General features: G+C 42.7%; 1 protein-coding gene across 1 annotated transcript in view; it reads left to right on the top strand.

The window, feature by feature from the left end:
• Window positions 1-27,935, top strand: part of LOC140356633 (corticotropin-releasing factor receptor 2) — a 181,565-nt gene that overhangs the window by 106,992 nt on the left and 46,638 nt on the right. The window contains exons 3-4 of the mRNA XM_072441765.1: window positions 12,536-12,621; window positions 19,789-19,895. Coding sequence (XP_072297866.1) covers window positions 12,536-12,621; window positions 19,789-19,895 — 193 coding nt within the window. The remainder of the gene's footprint in view (window positions 1-12,535; window positions 12,622-19,788; window positions 19,896-27,935) is intronic.

Raw genomic sequence — 27,935 nt, 5'->3', positions numbered from 1 at the left:
TTATTGTACGATAGGGACACGCGCTGGAATAGTTTTTTAATTCAACTGTTTTTGACTTTTTTCGGCTGGATTTGAGCGTTTTTCGTTGCGTTCGTTGTGTTGTTGTGACGTGAGCTAGCTCCGAGCGAGCCCACCAGCCCCCCCCCGCGCCCTCCGGCCGCGCTAAAGTACGGCGTGTCGTCGGTACACGTTTATATACACGTTTATATGAAAGAGGAACTTCACGAACGATCGGGACACGCACTGGAATCGCTTTAAATTAACTTGTTTTGACTTTATTCGGCTGGATTGAGTGTTTTCGTCGTGTCGTTGCGATGTGTCTTGGCTCCGGCTCCGGCCCCGCCCCCCGGCTCCGGCCCCGCCCCCCGGCTCCGGCCCCGCCCCCTGGCCGGCGCCGTACCGCGTTTACACAAAGGAGGAACTCATGAAACTGCAGAGAACAGTCGTCTTACCCGGAGATCGCCACGTTATCCCGTCGCAATACTGACCTAACCTAATACTGATGTGCAATTCTGTCGTATGTGCAATTACTGTTGGAATTCATGTGCAATCTATGTGCTGTCGTGACACATATTCATGTGCAATTACTGTCGGGATCACATGCAATGGTATTTATGTATTTATTTGTCTATGGGAGTTTTTATTTATTTATAGGAGATCTTCTACTAAAAGTGTTTTTCAGACTTCCTATAAGTGATCTGTTCTTCTGTATCTACCTCTGTATCTACCTGCGTTGCACCAATGAAATTTCCCCATGTGGGACAATAAAGGATTATCTTAGATGGTTAGTCTGAAGCATGCGTCGCTGGCTCACATTAGCTGTGGCTCAGTGGCGAGACTCCCAGGACTACTCTCCACCTGCCCCCTCTTTCCCTCTCTCCTGTCCTGCAGCGGGCCTCGCACATCGGGGACCATGCCTCCAGAAATGAGTGCTTTTATCTGGAAACGCAGAGGCGCTACTGTGTAATTAGCTCGAGCTGTTAGCCACAGTCTTTTCTGCAAAGACAAACGACTTGTAAATACAGCAGTGGGCCACAATGCACGCTGGGAAATGGGCAGAGTAATGGATGATAAAAAGAGCTGTTTAAACCATCTTTAAAAGCTGGGGAAACAACACATTTACCACGTTCAAGGTCAAAGGTTCTTAACAGTTCATAACCGAAACAAATAAATAAAGCCACGAGTTGTGATTTATTTCATCCAAGCACGTTAGAGAAACCTTAATCTGTCCACGTCTTTAGCCCCCACAGCAGGACTTTGATATGGGGGGAACGATGAATGCCAATAAACACTCATTTTCAGGAGCGGTTGTGATTTATTATATGAAATATTATCAATAGTAGTTGGCTTAGTTGGCTTATTATCATCAGTAATAATAATAATAATAATAATATGCAATATAAATAGGTCCCTGTATTATTTTAAACAATATTAGATTTTTTTTCCCTTCATCTTATTTTATATATGAAAATGCAATTACATTTTTTTTTTTTTTTAATCGTATGACCCTACCCTCTAGGACTTTAATTAGTCACTTTAGTCAAGATATTGCAATACAGGCCTACTGTGTGTTTGTTGGTCTTTTATTCTCTAACAGCCACAGTATGATTTTGGCTCAAAGTGTTGCACCAAAGCAGTGTCCTTTCCCCTGCTCACCACAAACGCCTCCGGTCACTGCTCTTTGGGAGTTTTGAGACGGAGCGGGGCCAGAGCACATGGAGCGCAGTGAACTGTCAACTGGCCCGAGCGCCACTATTCGGACCCGTCGTGCTGCGTCGTCTTTAAAACCTGCTCCTTGTTTGCACCTTTAAGCCTGTGGTCCACAAACAGGACAAGCATTCGCTGTAATCTTTAGAGGAGAGAAAGCTAATTGCGGGGCAGGTTATAAATGCAGAGCGCAGTATCGCATGCCCGCTCTTCAGTGCATCTTTGCGTTTAGCAGCGTCTCAATTCAGTTTCTCATTTATCTGTTAATATGAGGTGCATTGTAATAAAATACACAGAGAAGACGTCTGAACATATAGTGTCCTTGATTTCTCTGTGTCTAACTCTGTTCCTGCGCCGTAAGAGGAGGTGATTTTCACTTTTGCCCGAGAGGAATGTGTCATCAAGACTAAAGACCTTCACTAAACTCATTATTTTAAAGCTTAAATGTGTATTATGTTACTTTTCTGGGGGAAGGTCAATCTTAGTTCCAATTCCTTCACTCTGCAGATGGTGATGGCATTCTTGAATCCTTTGCTGGCATTTCATATCGAGGAATTGAATTGTGAAATGTCGTTTTACATAGTTTCTTGTCTTTTGACCAACCTGCCAAAAACCTTGAGTAAATGAGCTGAAGAATCCGTCTATTGTGGTTGTTTAAATTGATGGAGACATTTTCAGTCAAATGGAAATGCTATCTATCTATCTATCAGAGTGAGCAACTTGCAAACAGGATTAATAAAAACTCCAGGTATGTTTTGATGAGCAAACAATGTTATAACATGGATATTGGCTCAAAAAATATATATTTTGCATAAATATAGTGAATCATCCCAACAGTAATTGCCCCAAAAGCCCATAAGTCTATTTTCTACAATACTGTGAGCCTCCTTATGTGAATCCATGTGGCTTTTTCTTGCTTAGCCGTGTGCACGTTTTTCCCAGTTGTTACTTTATTGAATGTTGCCCTGGATTGTGAAGAGAAAATCCCAGCGATGTCTTACAAATAGATTTCTTGATAAAAACTGGCTCCTTGGAGACTTGGCTCTAAACAGCTTCCTCCACCGCACACGCTCCTGACAAACACCAAACGACATATGATCGATGAACACGTTTAGGGTGCCATTTGTAAAGTCAATACCCCGTTCTCTGCCCCGTCATACTCCTGCTCGAGTTTAGAGCTGCATTCGGACACTTTTAAGTTGTGGGATATTATTTAGCCCTAAAACGATATCATATCAACGCACAATAGGTGAACGGCTCCCTTCTTTTTATGGATACAATTGTTGTGTTATGAAGACTGAACAATAGAATATCGGTTGGTGCTGCTGTTGCCTGCGGAGACACTTCCAGCACGTTGTATCTGTTGCACAGTTGGTTTTGATTTGACAAAGGTAAATTGAAAACTGTGTCCACAATGTCAAGTTCAATAAGATTACATTCAGTGGCTGTACCTTTGTTTTTTCTTGTATCGTAAAGTTCATTTTCCTCCTGTGCAGTAGATTGTGCATTAGGGCGGTGCTCACATGGAGGAAAGATGGAGCACGAGATTGACAGGCGGATTGGTGCAGAGGCAAAGGTCTCGATTACAGTTCCTTCTCTCACCTCTGGTCATCAGCTTTGGGTAATGACCGAAAGGAGAAGATCGCAGATACAAGCGGACGAAATGAGTGTCCTTTGCAGGGTGCTGGGCGCTCCCTTAGAGAGTGGGCGGAGCTCGGAGTAGAGGTGAGCTGAGGTGCCTTGGATACATCCTGGAGTCCAGACTGCTGCCCCTGCGACCCAGCCTCGGATAACTGGCAGAAGATGAACGGACAGCAGATTGTAAAACCGCCCTCGGTGATAAAAACAGTCACATTTGACACAATAGTGGACATAATGATAATTCTGGACACTGGTCTCTCTGTATGGCAGTAATCAAACAGGGATGTAATCATTCCGTCCTCACCCATAAATAAACTTTCACCTCCCAAAGATATTTTATTGTTTCATTTAATCACCTTGCATTGATTAATTATGGGACACTGTAAGTTCAAACAATGTTTTCTCAAAATAAAATGTTCTCCCATAAGTCCAATCAGGGGCAGATGATATCCTACGATATAATGTCAGGTTGATTCAACAGGTTTATTTTATAAACAGAGCCGAATATTGGTTTATTTAGATTTTTGTATTACCGGTATATAAATGGCACCAATTTATATTCGTATAAAGTTAGCATGTAACAAAGTATTTTTTAACTAGATAAATGAAAGATAGATGAGTTTATACTGGGGAACCTTCCAAGCAAAGCAACTATTTTGTGAGAAAAGTGGGGAACTAGAGAACTTCCATAGTGCACCTTTAAATATGAAACACCTCATTTCACCTGAGAATGTTCTGTGTGGCCTATAGCCTACTCTCTGTTTGAAAACCACTGCTTTAAACCAACATTAACACACACAATGCAGCGTAGAGTTTACACGCACTGCTCAGTATCACCCCTCGGCAGCACTGGGACCTGCGCAGGCCGCTGCTGCGCTGCAGGAGTGGTGTTCTCCTGCTCAGGCCGTATACACTTCGTCTGATCCTGCTGCATTTGACACGCGGCAAATCACATCCACCACAAATGTCTAGTCAGGGCCAATGATGATTAAAAGTGGTATTTCTGTCATGACACATTTTTCTGATACTCAAACCTCAACTAATATATTCCAAAGCTTTTTAACACAGTTCTATTGAATATTGCCTGAATATTATTATCAGGATATTTCAAAAAATATCAAGATACTAATTTCTTCTTCTTATAAAAGCGCTCACAGGTGAATCCAACCGTACAGCAACTTAAACGGACTCACTTTCACACCAGCCCAAATGTACCACAAGTAAGAACTGAACTCGAAAAGTTTGCAGAACAAAGGATGCAGTTGTGAAAGCACCTTTATACTTTCTCTTTTGAAGATTCTCTCTGAAAATGAAGGGGTAAACGCGTGCTACAGATGCACAGGTCAGTGATCAGCATCTAAAGAAAATCCATGGCAGGTTTTAAAGAGATTGACTTTTTTCATGCTTCACCTTTGGCCCCAATGACCCGTCAGAAATTATAGAAATAAATCATTGTTAGCGAGGTTCTATGCTAAATCAATATATATATATGTTTCCCAGTTTACCTTTTCAGTGAGCGTCAGCGCTGAGACTAACCTTTTCTTACGTCGCAATTTTCTGCTGTGTTTGAATGTCTTTGAAATAAATACTTACAGAGAAACTAGATTAGTCCATAGCAGCGGCGCATGGACAACTGAAGCCATTTTTTTCTAACTTTTTGCAGCGCATGAAAGCTGCTATTTCTGCTGATAAAGCCGGCACCATTCATCATAAAGTCTATACAGAACAAGTCCAGAAAAACGATTGATATCAAAGACTCAACAATGGAAATAGAAGCTAAACATGTAAAGCGTGTGTGCCACCTCCAGGGCTCTTCTCACTTCACATTACCAAGATAAGGCCTTCGGAAAATGTGTGCGCCACAAAGGTGTAAAGGGAAGTTGATTATGGAAATCGGGTTTTTGAAGATATGCAAATAACGTGACAAAGTTAAGACGAGGCTTTTTATGTCCTGCATTGGAATTTCCCACCGGAGCGGCACTCATTGTGTCAACTTTCTAATCCAATCCAGAGAAAGTGTCTCATTGTATAAGTCAATCCCAATACTGACGATTTTAATTGGTATTGAAATGGATTTTAATGCGTGTTTACTGTGGAAGTTACAATGGGACAGTTGACAAAAGAGTCTCGGAGAAAACACATTCTTTCATGATGGGTTTTATCCTCCAAAAATAAACATAATGCTGTTGTTACTGCTTCAACTCTTATCAAACCTCGGGAAGTTTGTTGCAAAGTCAACAACCAACACTTGGATACAATAGTTTTCTGAAAGAATAAACATAAATATTTCCCCTGGGTGAAGAGGAGGCTTGGTTCTGGTCCGGCTGCTACGGTGGAGTTGGGCTGGTGCAGGGTTTAGGGATGTCACGATGACAAACTTCACTGTGAAGGGAACAAAAGCCAAGATTTTAGAATTGTTCATGGTGATCAACTTAATGAAAGGAAACGGAGCAGATTTGACCTTTTTGGTCTTCTTAAAACTTACATTTTAATATTAGACTTTAAGGCTTCTAGAGTCAAGACCTTTTCATACTAAAAAGACAGCCAAAAGTTATAATAATCTTGTATCTGCATAATGTATAAATAAAATAAATAATAAAAGAATTGAAAATAAAGATCGGACAGATTATAGACAGGATTTAAACAATTTGGCAAATACACATTTCGAGAACAACCTTTTATTCTAGGTTTTGATGGAGGAATGTCAGTATGTTAACATTTTCAGGACTTAGCCATGACCTCTGAGGACAAACAATGTGACCACTTGTGCTAAATACTCTCAGAAGGTACAATTGTAGCTGGGATGTACTTTTTTGCCACTTTAGAAAGGAAAGGCATTTCCACCAAGACAGGTCAGTAGTAACTGTCAAGAGTGATAAGTGCAGTTTTAACTCCGAGGGGTCGCAGCTGGAGTGCATGCTTGTGTTATTTGCAGCTATAGTCCAGATAAAGTTGTTTCTGATGCTACTACACCTGTGAAGTTGTTCAGAGGTTTCAAAAGCTGGTCTAGGATGGTGATGTCACTATCTTTTGGAGTTAGATGCCATGAGTTTCTGTCTCCGACCAACACTGCACAGACTGCCTGCTGCTTCTCCAAGAATCTGGAGAATGATTCCACACCTGGTGACCATATGGCATTCTTAATTACTCTTCTTTTTATTTTTTTAAGTCTAATTTTTGTTCCAGCTACAGGAAAAAGCATTAACTAGGTGCCGGCAGGTTCTTGCAGCTGTTTCCAGTGTTTGGACCGTACAGATGGAAAATGTATGAAGGCTTTTGTATTAGTGGCATTATCAGTGGTGATGAGTGGCAAGCCAGATTTTGTAATGTCCCAGTCTTGGAGAGTATTTCTTTGTTGTCATGTCGCCTGAACTTTGGTCACCTGTCTTTGAGACTCGGGTGAAGAGAGGGGCAGAGCTGTCAACCAATCATGATGGTGAGTTCGATGGCGGAAGCCGGACAGACTTGGTAGGCCCAAAGCACATCGTGAGGGTTTGTTGGAAACATCTTGCGGAGCCCTCTGTCAGCAGCTCAGTGAGAGCTTCTCTTAAATCCAACCTGAATTAAAAATAAACTAAACACATAAATACATGTATATAATGTGATTCAGTGAGTGACAGGCTAGGCTAGACTGGCATATAGGGATTTTCCCAGCAGGCTGATGGGTAAATGGGCCGGTGTGAACCGAGTAAAGAAGGTGAGCAGTGTCGCCGGGCCCCGTCGGCCCCTGCCTTAGCTGTGTCGGCCCTGGCTAGAGACCGGATTTCCTGCAGGTCAAATGCAGCAGGATCAGGCGGTTTGCGTGGCCTTGTGCGGGAGCGCCTCTGTCCCGGAGAGCAGCGGCCTGTGCAGAGCCGAGCGGCCGCTGCAGAGTGTTGATACGGTTGCACGCAGTGAATGTGTGTGTGTGAGAGTGCGTGACCACTCGCTCCATCAGAGGACAGAGCAGATGGAGACAGCAGGATGTATTATCACAGGACACTTTGACCATGTGAGTAGAACAACGCTGGTGAAACTTTATGAATGAGGTCCAGTGCGATGCGAGAGGCGTGACACAGTCTGTGAATGAGCTTTTCAGTGTCATACATTTATTTAGTTCAGATCAGTTTATTTATCTAAAGACCATCCCATGCGGGTCTCAAGCTCAGAGCTGTTTAAATGTGGGCCATTCATTAATTTTCTCATTGCAGTAATATGATCTGCAACGGCCCAGACCGGGCCATAGCCCTCAAATACTAGGCCTATTTGAAGTTGTACTCTGCATTGTGTATGTTTAAGTTGGTTTAAAGCAGTTGTTCTCAAACAGAGAGTAGCCTATAGGCCACAGAGCATTAGGCCCCTCAGGTGAAATGAGGAGGTTTGATGTTTAAGGTGCACTATGGAAGTTTTCTTGTCCTTCACCTGATTTTCTCATACAATTGTTTTTGCTTTGTCTGGAAGGTTCCACAGTTATGATAGAAACTCATCTATCTTTAAATGGTCTAGTTAAAGGAGTTAGGGTTAGAGCATCATGAATTATTATTTTTTTATATACCAACATTCAGCTCTGCTTATATAATACACCTATAGAGTCAAGCTGACAACGTATAGTAGGATCAAATCAAATCATCAAATCAATTTATTTTTGTAAGGCCCAAAATCACAACAACAGTTGCCTCTGAGGGCCACAGGGAGAAATGAATCAACAATGTCTGTGGTGGCGATGGAGTCAGACAATGTCTGTGGTGGCGAGGGACGATGTCCCAGGGTCCTCTGTCCTTAGACTCTCCTTCTCGGCCAGGAAAAACTACAAAAAAAACCTTTTTGGGAAAAAAGCGTAGAAACCTGGAGGAGTTCCAGTGAAGGAGAGATCCGACTCTCACAGACGGACACGAGGAGACTGGAGCTGGACCCACTCTTCAGGCAGATGAGGGACCGACTGAGGCGAACTGGACCCACTCTTCAGGCAGATGAGGGACCGACTGAGGCGAACTGGACCCACTCTTCAGGCAGAAGAGGGATCTTTTCTGACGTCATTTCCGGTGAGTGTGTCGCGTTTTCAGAGCTGTTCGTTTTTAGAGCCTTTTACCGATTAATCCACGAATTCCACACACTATTTACGCATCATATACACGAAAGTGAACGTTTGATTTCTCCGCAAACAATCCGGAGCCTCAAGCCGCTCGCTTTTCAGTATTTCGTGGATTAAAAAGCCCTCCTCACTCTCTAGCTCCAGCCTGAACTAGCCTAGCGTAGCCTAGCCGCTAGCGTCATGGCTGGATCTACCTTTATCTGTTTGAGCTGTCATATGTTGAGTCAGAACCCTGGCTCCTTCTCTGATGATAGGTGCGTGAAGTGCAGTGTAGTGGTAGTTTTGGAGGCCAGGGTTACGGAGTTAGAAGCGCGGATCCGCTGTTTAGAGGAGCTTAAGTCCAGTTATAGTTCGGTTTTAGCGCGAGGGCTACCGGACCGCGCTGCAGGGCGTAGCATTAGCATTAGCAGTAGCAGTAAGGCCGAGCTCAGCCCCTCAGCGTCTCCCGTGCAGCCGGGACTAGACCAGGAACAGAATAGGGACCAATTTGTGACAGTTCGGAGGGGACAAGGCGCTAAACGCCGAACCTCAGAGCGCCGTGAGCTTCACGTCTATAATAGGTTTTCTCCCCTCAGCGATCACACGCCCGCTGAACACACGAGAGAAACTCTTGTAATCGGGAGTTCTATTGTTAGAGACGTGAAGCTGCCAGCTGCTAGCGTTAGGTGTTACCCGGGGGCCAGAATGGGTGACATCGAAGGAAACCTTAGGATCTTAAAGCGGAGCAGGACCCGTTTCCGGCGAGTCGTGATTCACGCAGGCGGTAACGACGCCCGGCGGAGACAATCAGAGGTGCTCAAAGTTCAAGTAGCCGCGGTGTGTGACCTAGCGAAGTCGATGTCAGACACTGTAATATTTTCTGGTCCCCTGCCCAATCGGATCAATGCTGAATTGTACAGCCGTCTCTCAGCATTCAACAACTGGTTATCCAGATGGTGCCCTCAAAACAACGTTGTCTTTATTGATAACTGGAGTGCGTTTTGGGGAAAGCCCGGGCTCATACGCAGGGATGGCATCCATCCGACTTCGGAGGGTACATCCCTATTAGTTCGGAATTTGACCGATAGTCTTAGTCGTGTTAAGTGACCATCTAGGGATGAGCCCCGGGTGCAGAGCAGCAGTTCAAGACGCTCCTCTGTCGCTGAACTCTCGCCCGTTCTGTTACATGTGAAGTGTTCAGATTCAAGACAGATAGAGACTGTGTCCCTCGTGTTCCTCGTACAAATAATGCCAAAAAGTCACATCTCAGAAAAAATATTTCAGGCGTCAGACCAAATAACTTAAGGAAAATAACAATCACAAATGACACAAATACACAAATGAATAAACACGTAAAATGTGGACTGCTAAACATTAGAGCAATTTCCTCCAAATCGCTCTTAGTTAATGAATTAATTAGTGACTATAACATAGATCTTCTAGCTCTAACTGAAACGTGGCTTCAACAAGACGACTACGTCAGACTAAATGAGTCCACCCCACCCACCCATGTTAACTTTCAGACTGCCAGGAGCACAGGCCGAGGTGGTGGTGTGGCAGTGATCTCACACTCAAGCCTACTCATGAGCCCTAAAACTAACAATGCATTTCACTCATTTGAAAGCCTTATGCTGTCGATCACATGTCCAAATATGAAAAACCAAAAAGGAGTTTTGTTCATAGTTATCTACCGACCCCCTGGTCCCTACTCAGAGTTTTTAACAGAGTTTTCTGACTTCATATCAAACTTAGTGTTAGCCTGGGATAAAATAGTTATAGTTGGAGACTTTAATATCCACGTGAACATGAGTGATGACGCTCTCAGTAATGCCTTCAGCGCCTTGTTAGACAGCATTGGTGTCACTCAGAATGTAAATAAACCGACTCACACTCACAAGAACACTCTGGATCTTGTCCTAACGTATGGAACAGAGATTAGTGACCTCATTGTCCTCCCTCAAAACCCTATTTTGTCAGATCATTTCCTAATTACCTTTCAGTTTATTCTTAAAGATCATCCAGTCCCACAAAATAAAGTTATAATGAAAAGGACAATATCTGAAAAATCTATCTCAAAATTCAAAGAAATAATAGAGCCAATATTCAGTGACATGTCATGTGATCCTGCTGAGAACAGCTTTAGTCCCAGTTTAAGTGATCAATGTGTCGACTTGACCATGAATTCTCTGAAGTCTGCTCTTGACGTTGTCGCGCCGTTAAAACAGAAGGTCATTAGGCCAAAGCGCGCCTCCCCATGGTACAACCAAGAACTGCGTTCACATAAACAAAGAGTTAGAAAGTTAGAGGGATTATTTCGTCGCTCTCACACCGAAGAATCCCTAAAAGCATGGAAAAGTTGCCTGCTGTCCTATAAGCAGGCTCTGCGTAAGGCCCAAACCAGATATTATTCAAATCTAATAGAAGTCAACAAAAGTAACACTAAATTCCTTTTCAGCACTGTAGCTAGGCTAACAAACTCTCACAGTGCAGTAGAGCCCTCAATCCCAGCTACACTTAGCTCTGATGATTTCCTCCTATTTTTTAACAATAAAATAAAAACAATCAGAGATAAATTAGATGAAATTACCCCCGCTATTAGCCCTGAACTAGCCCAAGCTGTAAATCTAACGTCCCATATAAATCCACCTGTAAACTTAGAAAGGTTCACAGCTGTTGATCAAGCAGAGATAACTTCAGCCATTATGTCCTCTAAAAGCTCAACTTGTGTCCTAGACCCCATTCCAAGCAGACTCCTCAAAGACATTCTTCCCCTAATTATAGACCCTATTCTTAATATAATAAATACTTCACTCGAAAGTGGCTATGTTCCACAGTCCTTCAAACATGCAGTCATTAAACCTCTTCTGAAAAAGCCTGGATATCATAGGATATCATACAACTCTGGCCAATTGAATCCATCAAATAGATAGATGTAAAAAAAAACAAAAAAACAGCAATGACTTGGACTCTCAGGAGTAAATATGACTTCAACTCCCACCACTTTTCCTTCCCAGCCCGCCCCTGCTACAAAGGTCATGAACAAGATTTGGGTCTTTTTCATTGTAAGTGGATTAAAGCACTTAATCAAAAGTAATCCAACATAAATTACTACTGTAATTTGATTCTTTTAACAAACCATGTAACTTGAACAGTGGTCCATGGGGCCGCTCAGGGAGTTTGTGTGTTCGCTCAGACACATGAAGAATTAGAGGGAACATTGCTCCTAAGGCAGATGACAGGTATTGACGGGCCAAGCACACTAAAGCTTGTGCTGTCGCAGAGAATAAACCTGGGTCTGGTAGGAGATCGGGGATGTCATGGAGGACTATCGATCAGCCTCAAAGAACATCTTGTGATTTGAGTCCATTCTTGACCTTGTTCTTTGTTCATGGTAAAAATGATTGAATTGTATTTATAATGTTGGCCTCAACTATGTATTTATTTTTAAATATTAAAATATTGACCTGACACACAAAGATATATTTCCCGGAGTATTCCAATGTATGGGATTAAACTCTATTTCTCAAAAAAACAAAACAAAAATTCAAATACATGCAATTTTTCACAGATCTGACCTGTAACTTGGCTTGGTTGAGTCATCTACGTCACTACTAGATTTGTCAAAAGTATCACAGCAAGTATTGATACGAAACAAAACCAACATTTTACCTTTCTTGAACAGTTTGAGCTTCATCAGAACTAGAATAAGACCACAAAAGGTCAACAATATTTAACGAAAACATATTATTTTTATGTATCAACCTTTATTTAACCAGGAAAGTCCCACTGAGATATTTTTTTTTTTTTTATCAAAGTCCTGGCCCTAGAGGGGAAGAGCCTATTGTACATGTTTAAGCAAATAGTTATTTTATATTTTGGACCTTTGGACAATATTGAAACGACTTAACAAAGGAGACAAATCGCTGACATCCGGGTTGAAGTGGTTGGACCATGCTGATGACCCGACTATGGATAACAATGGTGCCGAGTGTGTAAATACAACATGGTAAAAAGCGCTTAAAAGTCGATTTTGCATGGTATGTCTCCTTTAACCCTTGACCTTTACTATCGCCTGTGTCCAAATTCTGCTGTGGACTGACGACACGCTGTCCTTGCCTCTTTCTTGTGCTGTTACAGGGAGCGCTTACAGGGAATGCATGGACAATGGCACATGGGCGCTCAAGAGCAATTACTCCAGTTGTGAGCCCATCCTGGAGGAGAAGGTTAGTGCGGAGAGCTCGGTACACACACACAAGCACACACATGCATCTGTCATCATCATGTGGACGTACCGCTGAATGCGTCCAATTACGCTAACAACATGCTAGGTATAAGTACTCGCACGTTTTGATTGCTTGACGGTGGGATAACATTCTGGAAATGTCACTGAGATGTGCATGTTTTTGATTAAAAAGAGGTAAATACATGGAATTTGCTTGGAACTGGAATTGGCCTGATTGCCTCATATTGCGTTCCCTAATTATCTGTCTATGTGGGTCTTGTTCTATTTCATGGACAATTTATAAACGCAGCATGGGAAGTGTGTCAGTTCCAGAGATGAGAAATGGACTTAGTTACAGAACACTGGACACGCATTCAAATGTATGTTCTGTGAAAACGTATGTAGATTATCCCATTAGGTCTGAACTAGGGCTACAAAACATATCACAATTGGAGTTAGCGGAGTCATTCAATTGCAAAGGTAGCTATTATTTTGATCAGGGCCACTGCTAGTCATTTTGGTGCCCCAAAGCCGAACTGCTCTGTGGTGCCCCAAGGCCCCCAACCCCCATCAGAAGTGTAAAAAATACATAGGGCTTGGAAGGCTGCAATACAACGTTATTTATAAAACATTTATATTGTATATCCTAATGAGGGTCTGGGGGGTTCTTCTCAAGATATTTTGAACAAAACTCATATCATTTCCAGTGTGCTGCTGCATTTTGGATGTAAAATAATCTCCAATTTATTACAGGTCCACCACAGTCCCTAAATTTCAGTCCCTAAATTTCCCTCCTCCGCCCCTGCTCTTCTCCTGCTCCTCTGCAAGACAGAGGCAACAGCAAACACTACAACCTTCAAATGCTTTGTCAGGACGTCTGAATTGGCACTTTTTGTTCCATTTATAGAAATATGTTTAGACATGTGCACTACTTTGGCTCCAAGCTTCGGTTCATCTTTTTTCTTTTGTTTCTTTTCACAGTTTCTAATTGAATATGAGGCAGATTTTGATCAAATAAAGGCAATTTTCCTCCCTGTGCCTCTGATCGGTCTGCGTCTGTTAAACTTTGGAGAGACAGAGAGCGGAGACAAGTCCTATAGTTCTGTTGTCCCCGTTTAATTGCAGAAGGAGCAGTGCAGCTGCTTGTCTACATTCTGTAATTCAACTGCCTGATCAAGCTGCTGCCCCTCAGAGCATTTGACCCTCATAACTGTGCATTGTGTGTATAGAAAAACACATACAAAAATATATTTTTATAACATAGGCAGTGACATTATTTAATCCAAATGTCAAAAGAATAAACAATATGTGCATATACATAGGGATTTCATATTGTGATACAACCTAAAGGTGAATATTTTTAAAGTATATATAAAAAAGACAATATATTTCATTTTATATGCAGTATATTGCATAATGTGGTTTTCGGTCTCTAAATGTCCCTGCTCCAGTGTCACCCGGAGCCTTTCTTCTGCTCTTCTGCAGAGCAGATTGAGGTGCTAGAAAACACTCCGGGCTGCAAACTATTGACGCTTTCTCTTGCATTTCCAAACACATGATTTAGGCCAGAGCTTCTCAAACCTTTTGTGGCACGCCCACCTTGGGAGATAAAAAATGTATCCCCCACAGCCGCGAGAAATTATGAAGCATGATAAAATAAAACAATACAAATTGCAACTATATAATCGCACATAGGCCTGAAATAACAGTAATACTTAGAGTTTAGATGAATGACGTACAAATAAATGTCATTCACAGACTGTGACATGCCATTTCTTCAGCTTCATGCACAAACCAAGAATGATAAACACAGAGCCTCAGTGCTGAGTTCTCTCCCATCCGTCCGTCTCTTTTGAGCTGCACAGACAGGGCAGGTCAGCTGCACAGACAGGGCAGGTCAGCTGCACAGACAGGGCAGGTCAGCTGCACAGACAGGGCAGGTCAGCTGCACAGACAGGGCAGGTCAGCTGCACAGACAGGGCAGGTCAGCTGCCTGTCTGCAGTGGGACAATGCAGAATTGGCTCTTCACTGTAGTGAATGAGTCTCACTCACGTTCCGTCTCGTCACTGTGGATCACTTTTACCAGTGCAGGTTCACAACGTCACACACAGAGCACTTTCTGCACAGGGCTGACTTGTACTGCTGCGCTTATGTTTCACATGTTACACGAAAAGCACATGAGATCGAACCGGAAAGGAAGAGAATGCACACATATTCTCATATATTCAGATATATTTATATTGCCAAATGAGAGGTCATGAGCAAAGCAAGTTAGACTCAAAAAGGGAAGGTAGGAAAGGAGCGCGAAGGGAACAAGACAGAAGCGCGAGCAGAGGGACAGAGAAGAGACAGAGGAGGTACAAAGGAGGGACACAGGTGTGGAGAGGGAGAGGAGAGACAGAGGAGGTACAAAGGAGGGACACAGGTGTGGAGAGGGAGAGAGGAGAGACAGAGGAGGTACAAAGGAGGGACAGAGGTGTGGAGAGGGAGAGAGGAGAGACAGAGGAGGTACGAAGGAGGGACAGATATGTGGAGAGGGAGAGAGAAGAGACAGAGGAGGTACAAAGGAGGGACACAGGTGTGGAGAGGGAGAGAGGAGAGACAGAGGAGGTACGAAGGAGGGACAGATATGTGGAGAGGGAGAGAGAAGAGACAGAGGAGGTACAAAGGAGGGACACAGGTGTGGAGAGGGAGAGAGGAGAGACAGAGGAGGTACAAAGGAGGGACACAGGTGTGGAGAGGGAGAGAGGAGAGACAGAGGAGGTACAAAGGAGGGACACAGGTGTGGAGAGGGAGAGAGGAGAGACAGAGGAGGTACAAAGGAGGGACACAGGTGTGGAGAGGGAGAGAGGAGAGACAGAGGAGGTACAAAGGAGGGACACAGGTGTGGAGAGGGAGAGAGGAGAGACAGGGGAGGTACAAAGGAGGGACACAGGTGTGGAGAGGGAGAGAGGAGAGACAGGGGAGGTACGAAGGAGGGACAGAGGTGTGGAGAGGGAGAGAGGAGAGACAGAGGAGGTACGAAGGAGGGACAGATATGTGGACAGGGAAAGAGGAGCGACAGAGGAGGTACGAAGGAGGGGGCTCCTTGGCAGTTAGAAGTTAAACCACTTTGGCTTTGCGCACGCCGCCTCATTCGCTCTTTTTCTTTGTTTCTATTTCAACATGAGGCCAATTTTCACCATCCAAAGACATTTTTTCCTCTGCTCCTTGTTAATTGCAGAATACATACGCTGAGTCAAAGCTGCTCTCAACTGCGCCCCTGAGCTGTTTGTGTCTGTTTTATCTGTGGCTTGTGTTGCTGCTTGTGCTTCTCACATTTGCTATGGAGAAAGAGAGCACAAGAGACAAGAGAGCGGCGACACTCGAGTCCTCAAGGTCATTTTGAATAAACTAAAAAGACCCAGGACACGCTGGAGGGACTATGTCTGGGGGAAGTCTGGGAGTCCCTGCTTGGACTGCGGCCCCTTCCACCGAGAAGATTGATGGATGGAAACTAAACTAAAAACCTGAAAACAAACAGGGCAAAACCGCATGATCAAATATTGCAACGTATTCTATTTGATTTCTGAAAACTGAACTCACAATAAAAGAGCAAACACATGAAATTGGAAAGAAGTGTCAGACTGTCGACTTCTCTGCTGTGTTTTGTCAGGGAGCATTTCATTCACAATACATCAACACAATGGGAACTATTGACATTATTACGCTTCTGTGTGTAAAACAGCGAGGTGTCACATTTAGAAATACACTCAGAGCTGTGCCATCAGGTTTGTTTATACCAGTCGCAGTTGGGCCGTCATCAATCATCTCTAGAACAAAATCTATCTTCTCTCCCCTCAGATTACGTTCCGCTCATTGATTCTGCGATACTTCTCAATTCTCTTTGATAATTTGTTTCTTGTTTGTATTGATGCGGCTCAGACAGAGGTTCAGACTGCACATCTTAATATAGTCAACGCTTAGAGGAGGTTCAGGACACTTTTATGCCGCCGATGATTAGAAAAGGACAAAACACTTGCAAATCTATATCATATTTTACCATAATGTGAGTTTAAACCTTAATCAAAATGACTGTTTCCTCTGTAGCTGCTTCTCTGTATTCTGTGTGGACCTGATAATGGGACACAATGCATCATCCAGCTAAATATACACATGTTTGGAATACACAGTCGCGAAAAGTCAATGGTTATGTTTTTTGGTTTATTTTGTTACTTTGTCTCAGTGAAAAACAATCCAAGATAAAGCAACCACAACCTACATTTAGAAACATAGGCTTCATTTCCAGCGAGCGATATGTAGTATGGTATATGTGGAATTAGCATATTTTAATCCAGCCACAAGGGATCATAATCCAGGACAGATGAACACAGGGAAGGCATTTGTTGTGAAAATCCTAATGCAAATGAATCCACATTGAGAGGAACAGGATGGTGACCCGAGCAGGAGAAAGGCTAGAATCCAAAACAGACCCCGTGAGATAGAATACTTTAGAGACAAAGGATTAGACAAGAGAAAACTCAAGATTGTGGTCAAAACAAGAAGGGAAAAAGCAGAAAATAATCAATTCTCACCAAACGCTGACTCAATCTTGTGATAAGTCGGTGTATTTCCAGTGACACTAACTTGTATGTTGAATCAATATGCTTGGACAAACAAAGCTAGCACACGTTAGCAACAGCTGTTTCCTGTTTATCGACACATGTCCCTCGAATCGATATTTCCAGTGCATAATTTATCCAACATGAGCCACAGCCAATGAAATACATGAAAAGACTTTAAAACATGGCTTAAAAAAAGATTCAATTAAATTGTGTTTACTTTAGCTTTAGCTTTGACCTGCACAGAAAGAAAAGCAAAAGTGCATTCCCCTTCCTAATTATATGATCGGTCCTGTCCGAGGGAAATGCAGTTTCAGAAACTCATTTTATTCAGGTTTTCTTCGACTCTTGAAATTCCAAATTACATTTTTCCAAAATGAGTTGTGTGTTTATTATGCTGTTTCTGTGGGTCTCAACACCCGATTGTTGAGCTAAGCTAAATTAATGAAGTTATGGTAAATTTACATAATCAAAAGACTTTAGTCTCTATTTGCCCCAATTACATTTTTGAATCATTTTCTTAAATCACTCATTTCTTCTTAATCTATAAAATAGTTAAACTAATGAAATTTGCCTCCATTCTCTTTTATGCCTCGAATGGCCTAAAGTTTTATTTCTCTAATGTGTTGTGTAATGTAGTATAATGTAGTCTGTGTTCCTCCTAAAAGCATCTTTATCCGGCCCGGTCACTTGAACAGACACATATTGAGCAGATTCCATTTTACCAATCACTTTGAATAAACACAGGAGTTCACAAGAAAACAGGACCAAGATCAGAAGCTGGTCTAAAACCATGCGGCGCTCAAACGTGCAGAGCATAACAATCTCATCACTTATGACTCATGACTATCTGCTACGTATTTCGCATATTGATACTAGTAATGTAGAGACTAGGCTAGAGACTTGTAGAGTGGTTGAAGAGCGCATTAGGGCCTCTAACTATCGCCTATCATCATTACTGCGGGTCATGTTCTTTATTGGAGTAAATCAGACCAGGTACGAGGGTGAACAGTCTTAACATAATCGATGATAAGGAGTAGATAAAAGCATACAACAATATTCTGCAATACAGACTTAATTGTAGCTTCCATCATCCTTTTGAGGAGGGCCCGGAGCCCAGAGGATCCGGGGATCACGTGTGCTTCTGCACTGTGTCTATGTGGGTGCTTTTACCAATCCATGCAGATGAAAAGCAGCGCTTTCATCTGTGTAGATTCAGACGAAGTGCCACGTGCCATCAGAGCACCCAGTCAGTGGGGGCTGGTGCAGGTCAAGCTCGGTGGCCTGCTTGGGCCCCAAAGATTCTCTTTTCACGCTTGAGATCGTTGCAATCTGAATCTGGCAGCCGAGGAGGGCATGTTGGGACTGTCACGGCCGTCTGGAGTCGACCCTTGCATCCGTGCCTCAGCTGAAGAGACGACCCCGTCCGACTCCGGTCCCCTGGTGGACTGAAGACTGCTCGACAGTGAGAAGCGTGGATCCAGGGGCCCCGTTGTGCCACTTTCACTGCGGTGTCTGTGATCAGCAGGTCCTTTCGATCTCCTACATTTGCACTTTGTCTCCTTGACCAGGAGCCATGAGCCAGGCCTTGTTTCATGAAGCAGCTCTCAGCGGTGTCGTTATGAAGCACAAACTTTAAATTACAAAAATAACTTTTAGTGAATCACTGAGATTGGCTTTATGATTAAAAAGTGTTATTCAGGTACAGTTTAGATTTTGTTTATGACAAAACATGTGTGGACCTTAGACCCACTCCACTATTAAAAAAGTAGTAACACTTTAGAATACGACATAGAAAACATAAAACATTTGTTAATCATAAACTAATCACTGACTAAAATAAAGTAATCATTTACAAATGTTTAACATTATTTACTGTGAAAAAAAAAAAAAAACTGACCACCATTAACTATAGGCATATCTACAACGCTTACAAATGCTAAGTAATAAATAACTAATAATTAAAGTGCAAATGACAGGTTTTTATCATTTTCAAATTTTGACTATTTGGTGCATTAATACTTGTTCTTCATATACATTATAGTTTTACACCAATAGTCCAACCTGTCTGAGGCACTTTAACATTAACTAGCCCTAAAACATCCCTAACCTTAACCCCGATCGTAACCCGAGTAAATGATTATTAAATGATTCGTTTGATTACCAATGATTAATACATATTTAGAAATGTTTTGTATCGATGCCTTCTTCCAAAGTGATACAAAAGAAGTATGCAAAAGCTTCTAGTGCAATACACATTTTTCATATGTCAGTTTACTACATCTCTGCTTTCTTTTATTTATCCCTTTTTACAACAAAGATATGCAGTTGGAAGTGTTTAATTGTCTTAAAACTATATATCATTCAGACCATTTACATTGCTTTGGAACAGATTATTATAGGGCTGTGTCAATAATTGAATATTAATCAAATCAAATTGCAGATTGTAAGTTCGAGGGACAAAATCAAGCATGAAAATGACGTGTTAATTGTATATTTTTGTATTATTGTTGACATTTTTAAGGGTTATTTGTCTCTTTGTAATGTTTTCTCATTGTGTTTGCAGAGGAAGTACCCCATGCACTACAAGATCGCACTCATTATCAACTACCTGGGCCACTGCATCTCAGTGGGAGCGCTCGTGGTGGCCTTTGTCATCTTCTTGTGCTTAAGGCAAGTACGCGCTCCAACTGCACCGCATCTGACGTCACATCATCTGATCTTTAACACGCTCACGTCAACAGATCGACAACAAATCAGACGCACTGCACAGTATGAGCTCCGGAGAGGATTTACACTCGGAAAATGTAAAATAACAGCGTTTACATCTATTTCTTCAGTTTTTAGAACCAGAGCGGTCAGCAGCTTGCCTGACCAGCCATTCCCAACACGTTTTGGCAAACTACTGATCAAAACTGTGTGAGGGTCTGGGGCTCGACCGCTGCGTTTCAATTTCTGGGGCGGAGTTTAGAGCAGAGACAGAACCAATCACATAAACCCAGAAGTGACGCAAAACACGTGACACGCTGAACCGGATATTACGTAGCCCATGTCAACAAGGCGTGGTCCACGTTATCCGTCCCCGAACGCAGAAAATGTCTCCTGAATCGCGATGACGCCCTTCGTATAACCGCATCTAAGGCTACCCCAAATAAATTGTCTGTTTGCTGTAACCCGAGTCAACATTTTTCAAGTGGGTCGGACGGTAGGCAAATTCTTATTTTTTTTTACTTTGAAGGCAAAAAAACAATCCAAATTTTGTCATTTTTTGAGTTGGAGTGACCACCAGGGGTCAGGCTTCAACAGTCAATGGCGGAAAACGTCTCTATCAACCCGATCAGGAGACTAAATCTCACGATTTTAAGATATTTCAATCGACCTTTTGTACGCCGCTATCCTTTATTTTGGTAGCTAAGGCGAGCGGGGGGAACATGCGGGGGACACGGGCGCCGCCATGTTTGTTGTGATGACGCTGCTGGGTGTGTTTCAGTCCCAGAATGCATTTGCGTAAGTCAAATTTTACACCCTGACAGAGCCTGGCATTACTATGGACATGTCAGTGGCGCCGACAGAGGGAAACCAACTTGGAAAAAGCAATGTGACGACTCTGTTTCGTTACAGACGGATGTGGGGGACTGAAAATGCAGACGCGCATGCGGGTGCAGTGTGTTATCAGTCCTTTGAGATGAAAGTCAGGTTTACAAGCGTGATAAAAACATTTGACACGGTGGTTCAGGAAAGACCGGTCGGCGAGTCGGCAAAATAATTGAAAAATAAAAGATTTTGACGTTTTTTCAACAAAATGCTGATATATTTTTTTCAGTCGGCTAGTTTCATAGCGGGTCGGTCGGGTTACGGCAAACAGACATATTATTTTGCTCAGCCTAACGCACATTCATCATGGGAAGTAGAGCGGACTTTCCTGAGTGTTCAAACCGAAGCGAGAGCAGAAGTAAACACCGGGTCCGCCATCTTGAATGTTTTGGAACGGTGGTGGAAAGCGCTACTTCCTTATCCCAGTGTGACGCGTTAAAACCTCCGACTGGGATTGGATAGGTAAATAGATGACCGACGATTTCATTGGCTCTGACTCCGATTCCAGACCCTTACGCATTCGAACAGACTGTGGGCGGGGCTGGCGGGTCAGGCAAGTCAGCAGCTTCGCTTACAGGTCTGCGCAGGCGTTCTGAGGAAAATACAGCCTCAAACCCATGGATCTGTGCTCAAACCGTGCTGACTAAACCTGTGTTGGAATCTTGGATGTTTTGCAGGTTGTGCCCGAACTGAGCATGTGCAGAGGAGACGCAAGTTTCAACAAACAGACTTATAAACTATCTTTTAGAGACAAGTCTTTGTTTGTAGCTCAGGCTCTGTTCATGTTTATAATGATTAGACATTAGTTTGAAATACAGGCAGTCATTTAAATAAGTTGCTAGTTACTTTAGCTCATTTGGATGTGGGAGAGAGGTGTTTGAGACTGGCAATTGCATGTTTTTTTTCTTAACGTTTAAATACAAATGTTATCTACTAAACATTGAACATCCCAAGTCTGCTCGCCCATCCGTAAAAGTCACGGCGCGCCACTGATATAAAGTGCTACGGAGTAATCCATTACTTTGTAGTTTAGTTTCATCTTTATTAGAAGGGACACTGTACAGAGGAATTGAGAAATTGTAAAAGGCAAAGATGTTCCGCGCCAGATTGTAGCCAAGTAGCTCATTTCCATCTGCAGTCTCTGATTGACGGGATTGAATAATACAGTGCAAACAAAACACATTCAACAATAAGATCATTTCAAAGAGTCCACATTCTGACCAATCACACTCACACACAAGTATTTACATGAACATAAGGACTATACGTGACCTACCAGTTTAGCTTTGCACGATTAAAACAGTCCATAAAATACAGATTATGATACATTTGTTAATTTGTCCTGTTAACATTTGTAATTATTCATGGGAGCGTACAGTTAAAATACAAAAACTTTGCGCAACACTGCTTCTGAATTCTTGTCCTTTTCCTGTAGTAGTTATAGTATATTTTTGCAGTGTATTGGGTTGCAGATTACACACATTATAATCCCGTAAATCACTATGGTTCATTTGCATATTTTGCATTGTAGCCAACATTTCTTGGTGTTTTACTTTGTTTCTGTAATATAATCTTGAAGTGTCCAAAAAAAATTACCATTTACTAGGGCTGGGCAACGATTAACATTTTTAATTGCCATTAATCGCATTATTTCTCTGATTAATCACAATCGCATTTTTACGTGCAAAATTCAAAATGAATTCAAATACAAATAAATACATAGTGTACATTTTAAATTAAACAATGTAATCAAACATAAAACTAAAGCTTGTTGCCACTGCCAGGGCATTGAAAAGAACCAGAAAAGTTTGTAGATTCCTAAAACTGGGTGTTTTTTTACTCCTCTGCACTAAGCCAGTTGCTAAGGCACCAGATTATTCACGTTTTCATCTGATAAAGACGCGTGCCGGGCCCCCCCCGGCGGGGGCTCCCGGCGGGACCTGCTCACGCGGGCCCCTGGCGGGTTGCCTCGGCTGGCACCTATAGCCGCTGACTTTGTAAAGTTAATAAACCAAAACCATGGTCCAACATTAAAATCCATTTACACCACGAGAAAAGCAACACAGCACAACTCCTCCACTGCGCATGTGCAGGACGACTCCACTGAGCATGTGCAGGACGACTCCACTGAGCATGTGCAGGACGACTCCACTGAGCACGTGCAGGACGACTCCACTGAGCACGTGCAGGACGACTCCACTGAGCACGTGCAGGACGACTCCACTGAGCACGTGCAGGACGACTCCACTGAGCACGTGCAGGACGACTCCACTGAGCATGTGCAGGACGACTCCACTGAGCATGTGCAGGACGACTCCACTGAGCATGTGCAGGACGACTCGGACGCACGTCTGCTGCTGAGTGTATTCTACGGACATGAGTCCGGGGCGTCGAGAACACGCGTCCGGTGCGTTTGTCTTTCTAATGCACACGCGCTCAAATTCTGCGTCGGTTGCAGCGGTTTGTACGAGGCTTTAGAACTGGTGCGGACCAGAGGAATCCGACCTGCGTTAATGCGCGTTAAATAATTGATCGCGTTAAATAAGTGATGAGTTAACGCGATAATAACGCGTTAACTTGCCCAGCCCTACCATTTACATATTTATGTGAACATACATTCTACGTTTAAAGTATATTATCTTGAAACTATTGGTTGGCAATATGACAAAAAATGATCACTAGTTTCTATTTCTTTACTTTCTTTTTTTCTATTGCCTTTAATAGGTAAATTAAGTCATCTTCTTCTGAAAGGTCACACTTCACTGTGATATATCCAGCTGTCATCACTCAGAGCCTTAAGTCGGGGTCCACTGCATGATTTTGTCTGTGATGAAAGATCTCTGATGGTCTCAGAGTGAGACAGGGACAAAGGTTAAACTTAGAACTGTCGTGTGATCAAAGACGAGCTGTTATTTATATTTTGTTCACAGAGTGAGGACTCTCATTGACCGTGGCTGATTGTGGCTTTCAGGAGAGGGAGGAGAGGCATCTAATTACACTGTGATGATCCAGGGGGGTCGAGGTCTAAGTGGTCTCCAACCACAGGTACTGCACTTGTACCTGTGCAGTTGGACACTACATTGGACTGGAAGAGCGACATGGATGTAGTCTATTCCCGCGTACATTCTGCCAGACGCTTTTCTTTAAACTTTGCTGTTCCTTGCTGTGGAACATTTACCACACTGTAGTGGCTTGTGCCCTGCTCTTTGTGGTTGCTTGTTGAGGAGAAGGAGTGCGCTCTGCAGACAGAAACAGGTTGGACAAACTTATTAAAAAGTAAAGTCCTGTGGTTGGCTCTAAACTGACCACCAAGTGACAGAAGGAAGGATGCTGTCCAAGCTGGGCTCTGCCTTGCACCACTCCTCCTTATACCTACTCCAACTAGACTGTTTAATGTGCTTGCATTTTTATGATTCAGTGCGGATGAATTCAATGAGCTGCAGTAACAAAATAATGCCCTAAAAAGGATTCATAGAGTATCTATCTATCCATCATCATCATCATCATCATCATCATCATCGTCATCATCATCATCCTCATTATCATCATCATCATCCTCATCATCATCATCATCATCATCCTCATCCTCATCCTCATCATCATCATCATCATCATCATCATCATCTCGGCATCTATGATCCATATCTGTCAAACATGTGAATTCAAGCGCTCCACCTCCAGCATGTCACACTCGCCTCAGCAAACCGCCAAAACTCTGGTGGTCTTCTCACGCGGAGCTTAGAGCCTGATATTTGCTCGGACAAACTTTGGTTGTAGCCACGACAGATCAGGTGAACACTGTGTTTGTGTTCTGACTGTAAATTCCACATAGTGAGACATCCATAATTAATCTTACAGGACGGATAAAATCGCGCAGTGGACACCCGGCTTTACAGAGGCTGACCAATAGAAGATGTCGGAGAAAAGTGTCATCGGCATTAACTAGAGAAAGAGTGAATCACAAAATTGTTTTTTCAAAACCAAATTGTCTCAGCGATCAAATCACAATTCCAACATTGTTTGAGTGTAGGACTGAGCAGTGATGTGTGACTCCAGTGATCTTTGTTCCAATCTGATTGATCCATAGATAAATCTCATATGCAACATTTTGAGGACTTTTTGCCATTAAAAAGATACAATATTTTGCATCTACAGTTGTGTCTTGGATTGGGCTTCTGTCCTTTTCCCCACATGTTTACATTATAGTATATATTTACAACACACACAGACACACACACACACACACACGAGTAATCGGAATGCAAAGCATATGTAGCCTGCCTGTGTGGAGACGATCTGACCAGTGTGTAATTAACCCTCGCTCAATAATAGGTTTTTAGTCAAAAAACTGTCCATTAAAGCATTTTTCTATCCTAAAACGTGTAGTTTCAGAAGTTATAATGATGAGAGACCACTGAGGGGCGCAAGAGGGGACAGAGGGGACAGAGGGGAGGGACCAGTGTCGCTGCATGAGGGGTACATGAGGTTTGATAAGGAAATAACCAATCATCTTTGAATGTATTAAACCATTATGTTTTATACCATGTTAGGAGGAAAGTATGAAAAAAGTTTTTCTGAAAAAACAAACATAATAAATTAGTTTTTTAATAATAATTAATAAATATGTTTATCTCCTGCTTCCGAAGAGTGCACACGCTTTTTTGCTCGCTCCGCTTGCTATCGCTGCTTTCCTTATTTATTTTGCTTTTTAATCAGTTTTTGTCTTCCAAACATTTTTGCTTTAGACTTTTTCAAGTAAACCAAGGATTTTAAGATTTTTTTTTCAGTTTTAACGACATATCTGACGCCAGCGACATGTCCGGGAGAAGAAGGGAGAAAGACTGTGAACGCTGTCGGAAATATCAACAAGAAATTAATGAGTTGAAAACACGGATATTTGTTTTGGAATCTGAAAAAGTTCTTCACGATACCATTCCTGTGTCAACCGACGGTAAGAAGAGCATACTTTTTACAAGAAAAACTGCCACTTTCAACCTAAACCGCAGTGACTCTGTGTCGTTTCCAAAACTGTCTAAAAACCAGAAAGACCAGGCTGTTTCTTGGAACAAACTTGGAGCAAAGCCTAAACGATACAAAGATAACGTGAAGTCACCTAAAATACAGCTCACCAACAGATTTTTACCACTTTCAGAGATGGAATTAAATGAAAAAAGGAAAGATGACGTGGCCAAAATACAGCGAGGAGTATCTGTGCCAGGAGCCAAGGTCACGCAGATTGTTTTGGTTGGGGACGGCGCGATAAGTCACGTGACGCATGAAAAGATAAACACACATTCTTTTCCAAGCGCCACTGTTTCTGAGATAACGTCACTCCTTCCAAATATTATGGCTAAGCATGGAGGAGCTAAACAGCTGATTGTGCACGTGGGTGCAGTGGACATGCGGCGGGAACAGACTGAAGTTTTGAAAAAAGACTTCTTGAAGTTATTCGACGTGCTTGATAAAATGGAAATCAAAACATTCATAAGTGGACCTCTTCCAAACATCGACAGGAGGATAAACAAGTTTAGCCGGCTTCTTCAGCTGAACACATGGCTGTCCAAAGAGTGTTCCCCGAGAGGACTACACTACATTGAGAACTTCTATCTATTCTGGAAACGAGAGGACCTGTTTAAGAGAAATGGCCCCCACCTATGCAGAGGTGGAGTGAGGGTGCTGACAGAGAACCTGCTCCACGCTCTGAAGCATTGGACTGGGCCTGGCCAGGGTCCTGAGCAGATAGTTAGAGAAGAGAGGAATGAGAGAAGAATTCCTGCTCCATCCGCCAGAGACCGAGCCAATGTTTCAACATCAAAAGCACCACAACCTCAGCTTCCACCAAAGGATTCATCAGCAGCTGCTCCACCACCACCAGCAAAGGATTCAGCTCCAGCTGCTCCACATTCACCTCCACCGCCTCCAGCAAAGGAACAATCTTCAAAGGCCTTGGACCCATCTGTGACAAGCCCAACAACATCCCTGTCATCGCCCCTGCCTTCACACCAGCCCTGGGTTCCCCCTGCAACATCTACTCCCACTAAAGATTCATCATTCTCCTTCTCATCTCCACTCTCACCCATGGGCCTTCCCAGCCATTTTGAAAGTCTGATCAAATCAGGCATTAAGATGGCTCCACTCACGCCCAATATAGCAAGGGCTATGTCAATACTTATCAACTCTTCCCTGCACAAGCCGACTACACCAACAAAAGCCCCACCACCCATCCAACCTCGCCTTTCACCTGGTATCTCCCATAGCTAGGATGCACTGGGTCTCAGCGTTGCCGGGACTTATTGTCACATTAAAAATCAAACCAACCCGGGGCCCTATGTAAAAAGAGCCCCCCCTAGTGCTATTTCTGTAGTCGCATCATCACACAGATGGAAAAACAAAATGCGAGTCAGGCCCAATCTGAGAAATGTGATTCATATTCCCTGTGAAAAGATAAAGCCCAGTCTCACTGAAACTAGTCTGAAACTTGCTGTGCTAAATGTCAGATCCTTATGTAACAAATCTCTCTTAATTAATAATTTTATTTCTTCTTATAATCTTGATTTTATGTTTTTAACTGAAACATGGCTTGACAAAAACACAGGAAATGTAGTTCTGATAGAATTTGCTCCACCCAACTTTAAGTTTGAATCTGAAACACGAGAAAACAAAAAAGGGGGTGGAGTCTGTGCTGTCTTTAGAGATGAAATAATTACCCGCAGGTTGTCTTTTGGGGTGTTTTCATCATTTGAGTATGTATCCTTTAAAATGGAGCTAAAACGGTCTCCATCCATTCTCTTCATTGTTTTATACAAGCCTCCCCAGCACTGCCAAAGTTTTATTGATGATTTTACTGAGATGCTTTCAGTCGTATGCACAGACTTTGATGGTTTGGTCATTACAGGTGATTTCAATGTGCATGTTGATAATATTTGTGACAGAAAAGCTAAAGAGCTTGATGCTGTCCTTGAAACCTTCAGTCTTACTCAGCATGTGAGAGGCCCCACCCACAGCAAAGGACACACTCTAGATCTCATAATTACAAAGGGGGTAAATATTTAAAATGTTAATGTGATCGATGTTGCTCTGTCTGATCATTTCTGTGTCTTCTTTGACCTGTCTGTTTCT

Source organism: Eucyclogobius newberryi, unplaced genomic scaffold, assembly GCF_026437365.1.
Source record: "Eucyclogobius newberryi isolate DKJ021-1_F unplaced genomic scaffold, fEucNew1.0.hap1 SCAF_12, whole genome shotgun sequence".
Lineage (NCBI taxonomy): Eukaryota > Metazoa > Chordata > Actinopteri > Gobiiformes > Gobiidae > Eucyclogobius > Eucyclogobius newberryi.
This window is presented reverse-complemented; position numbering and strand designations above follow the sequence as displayed.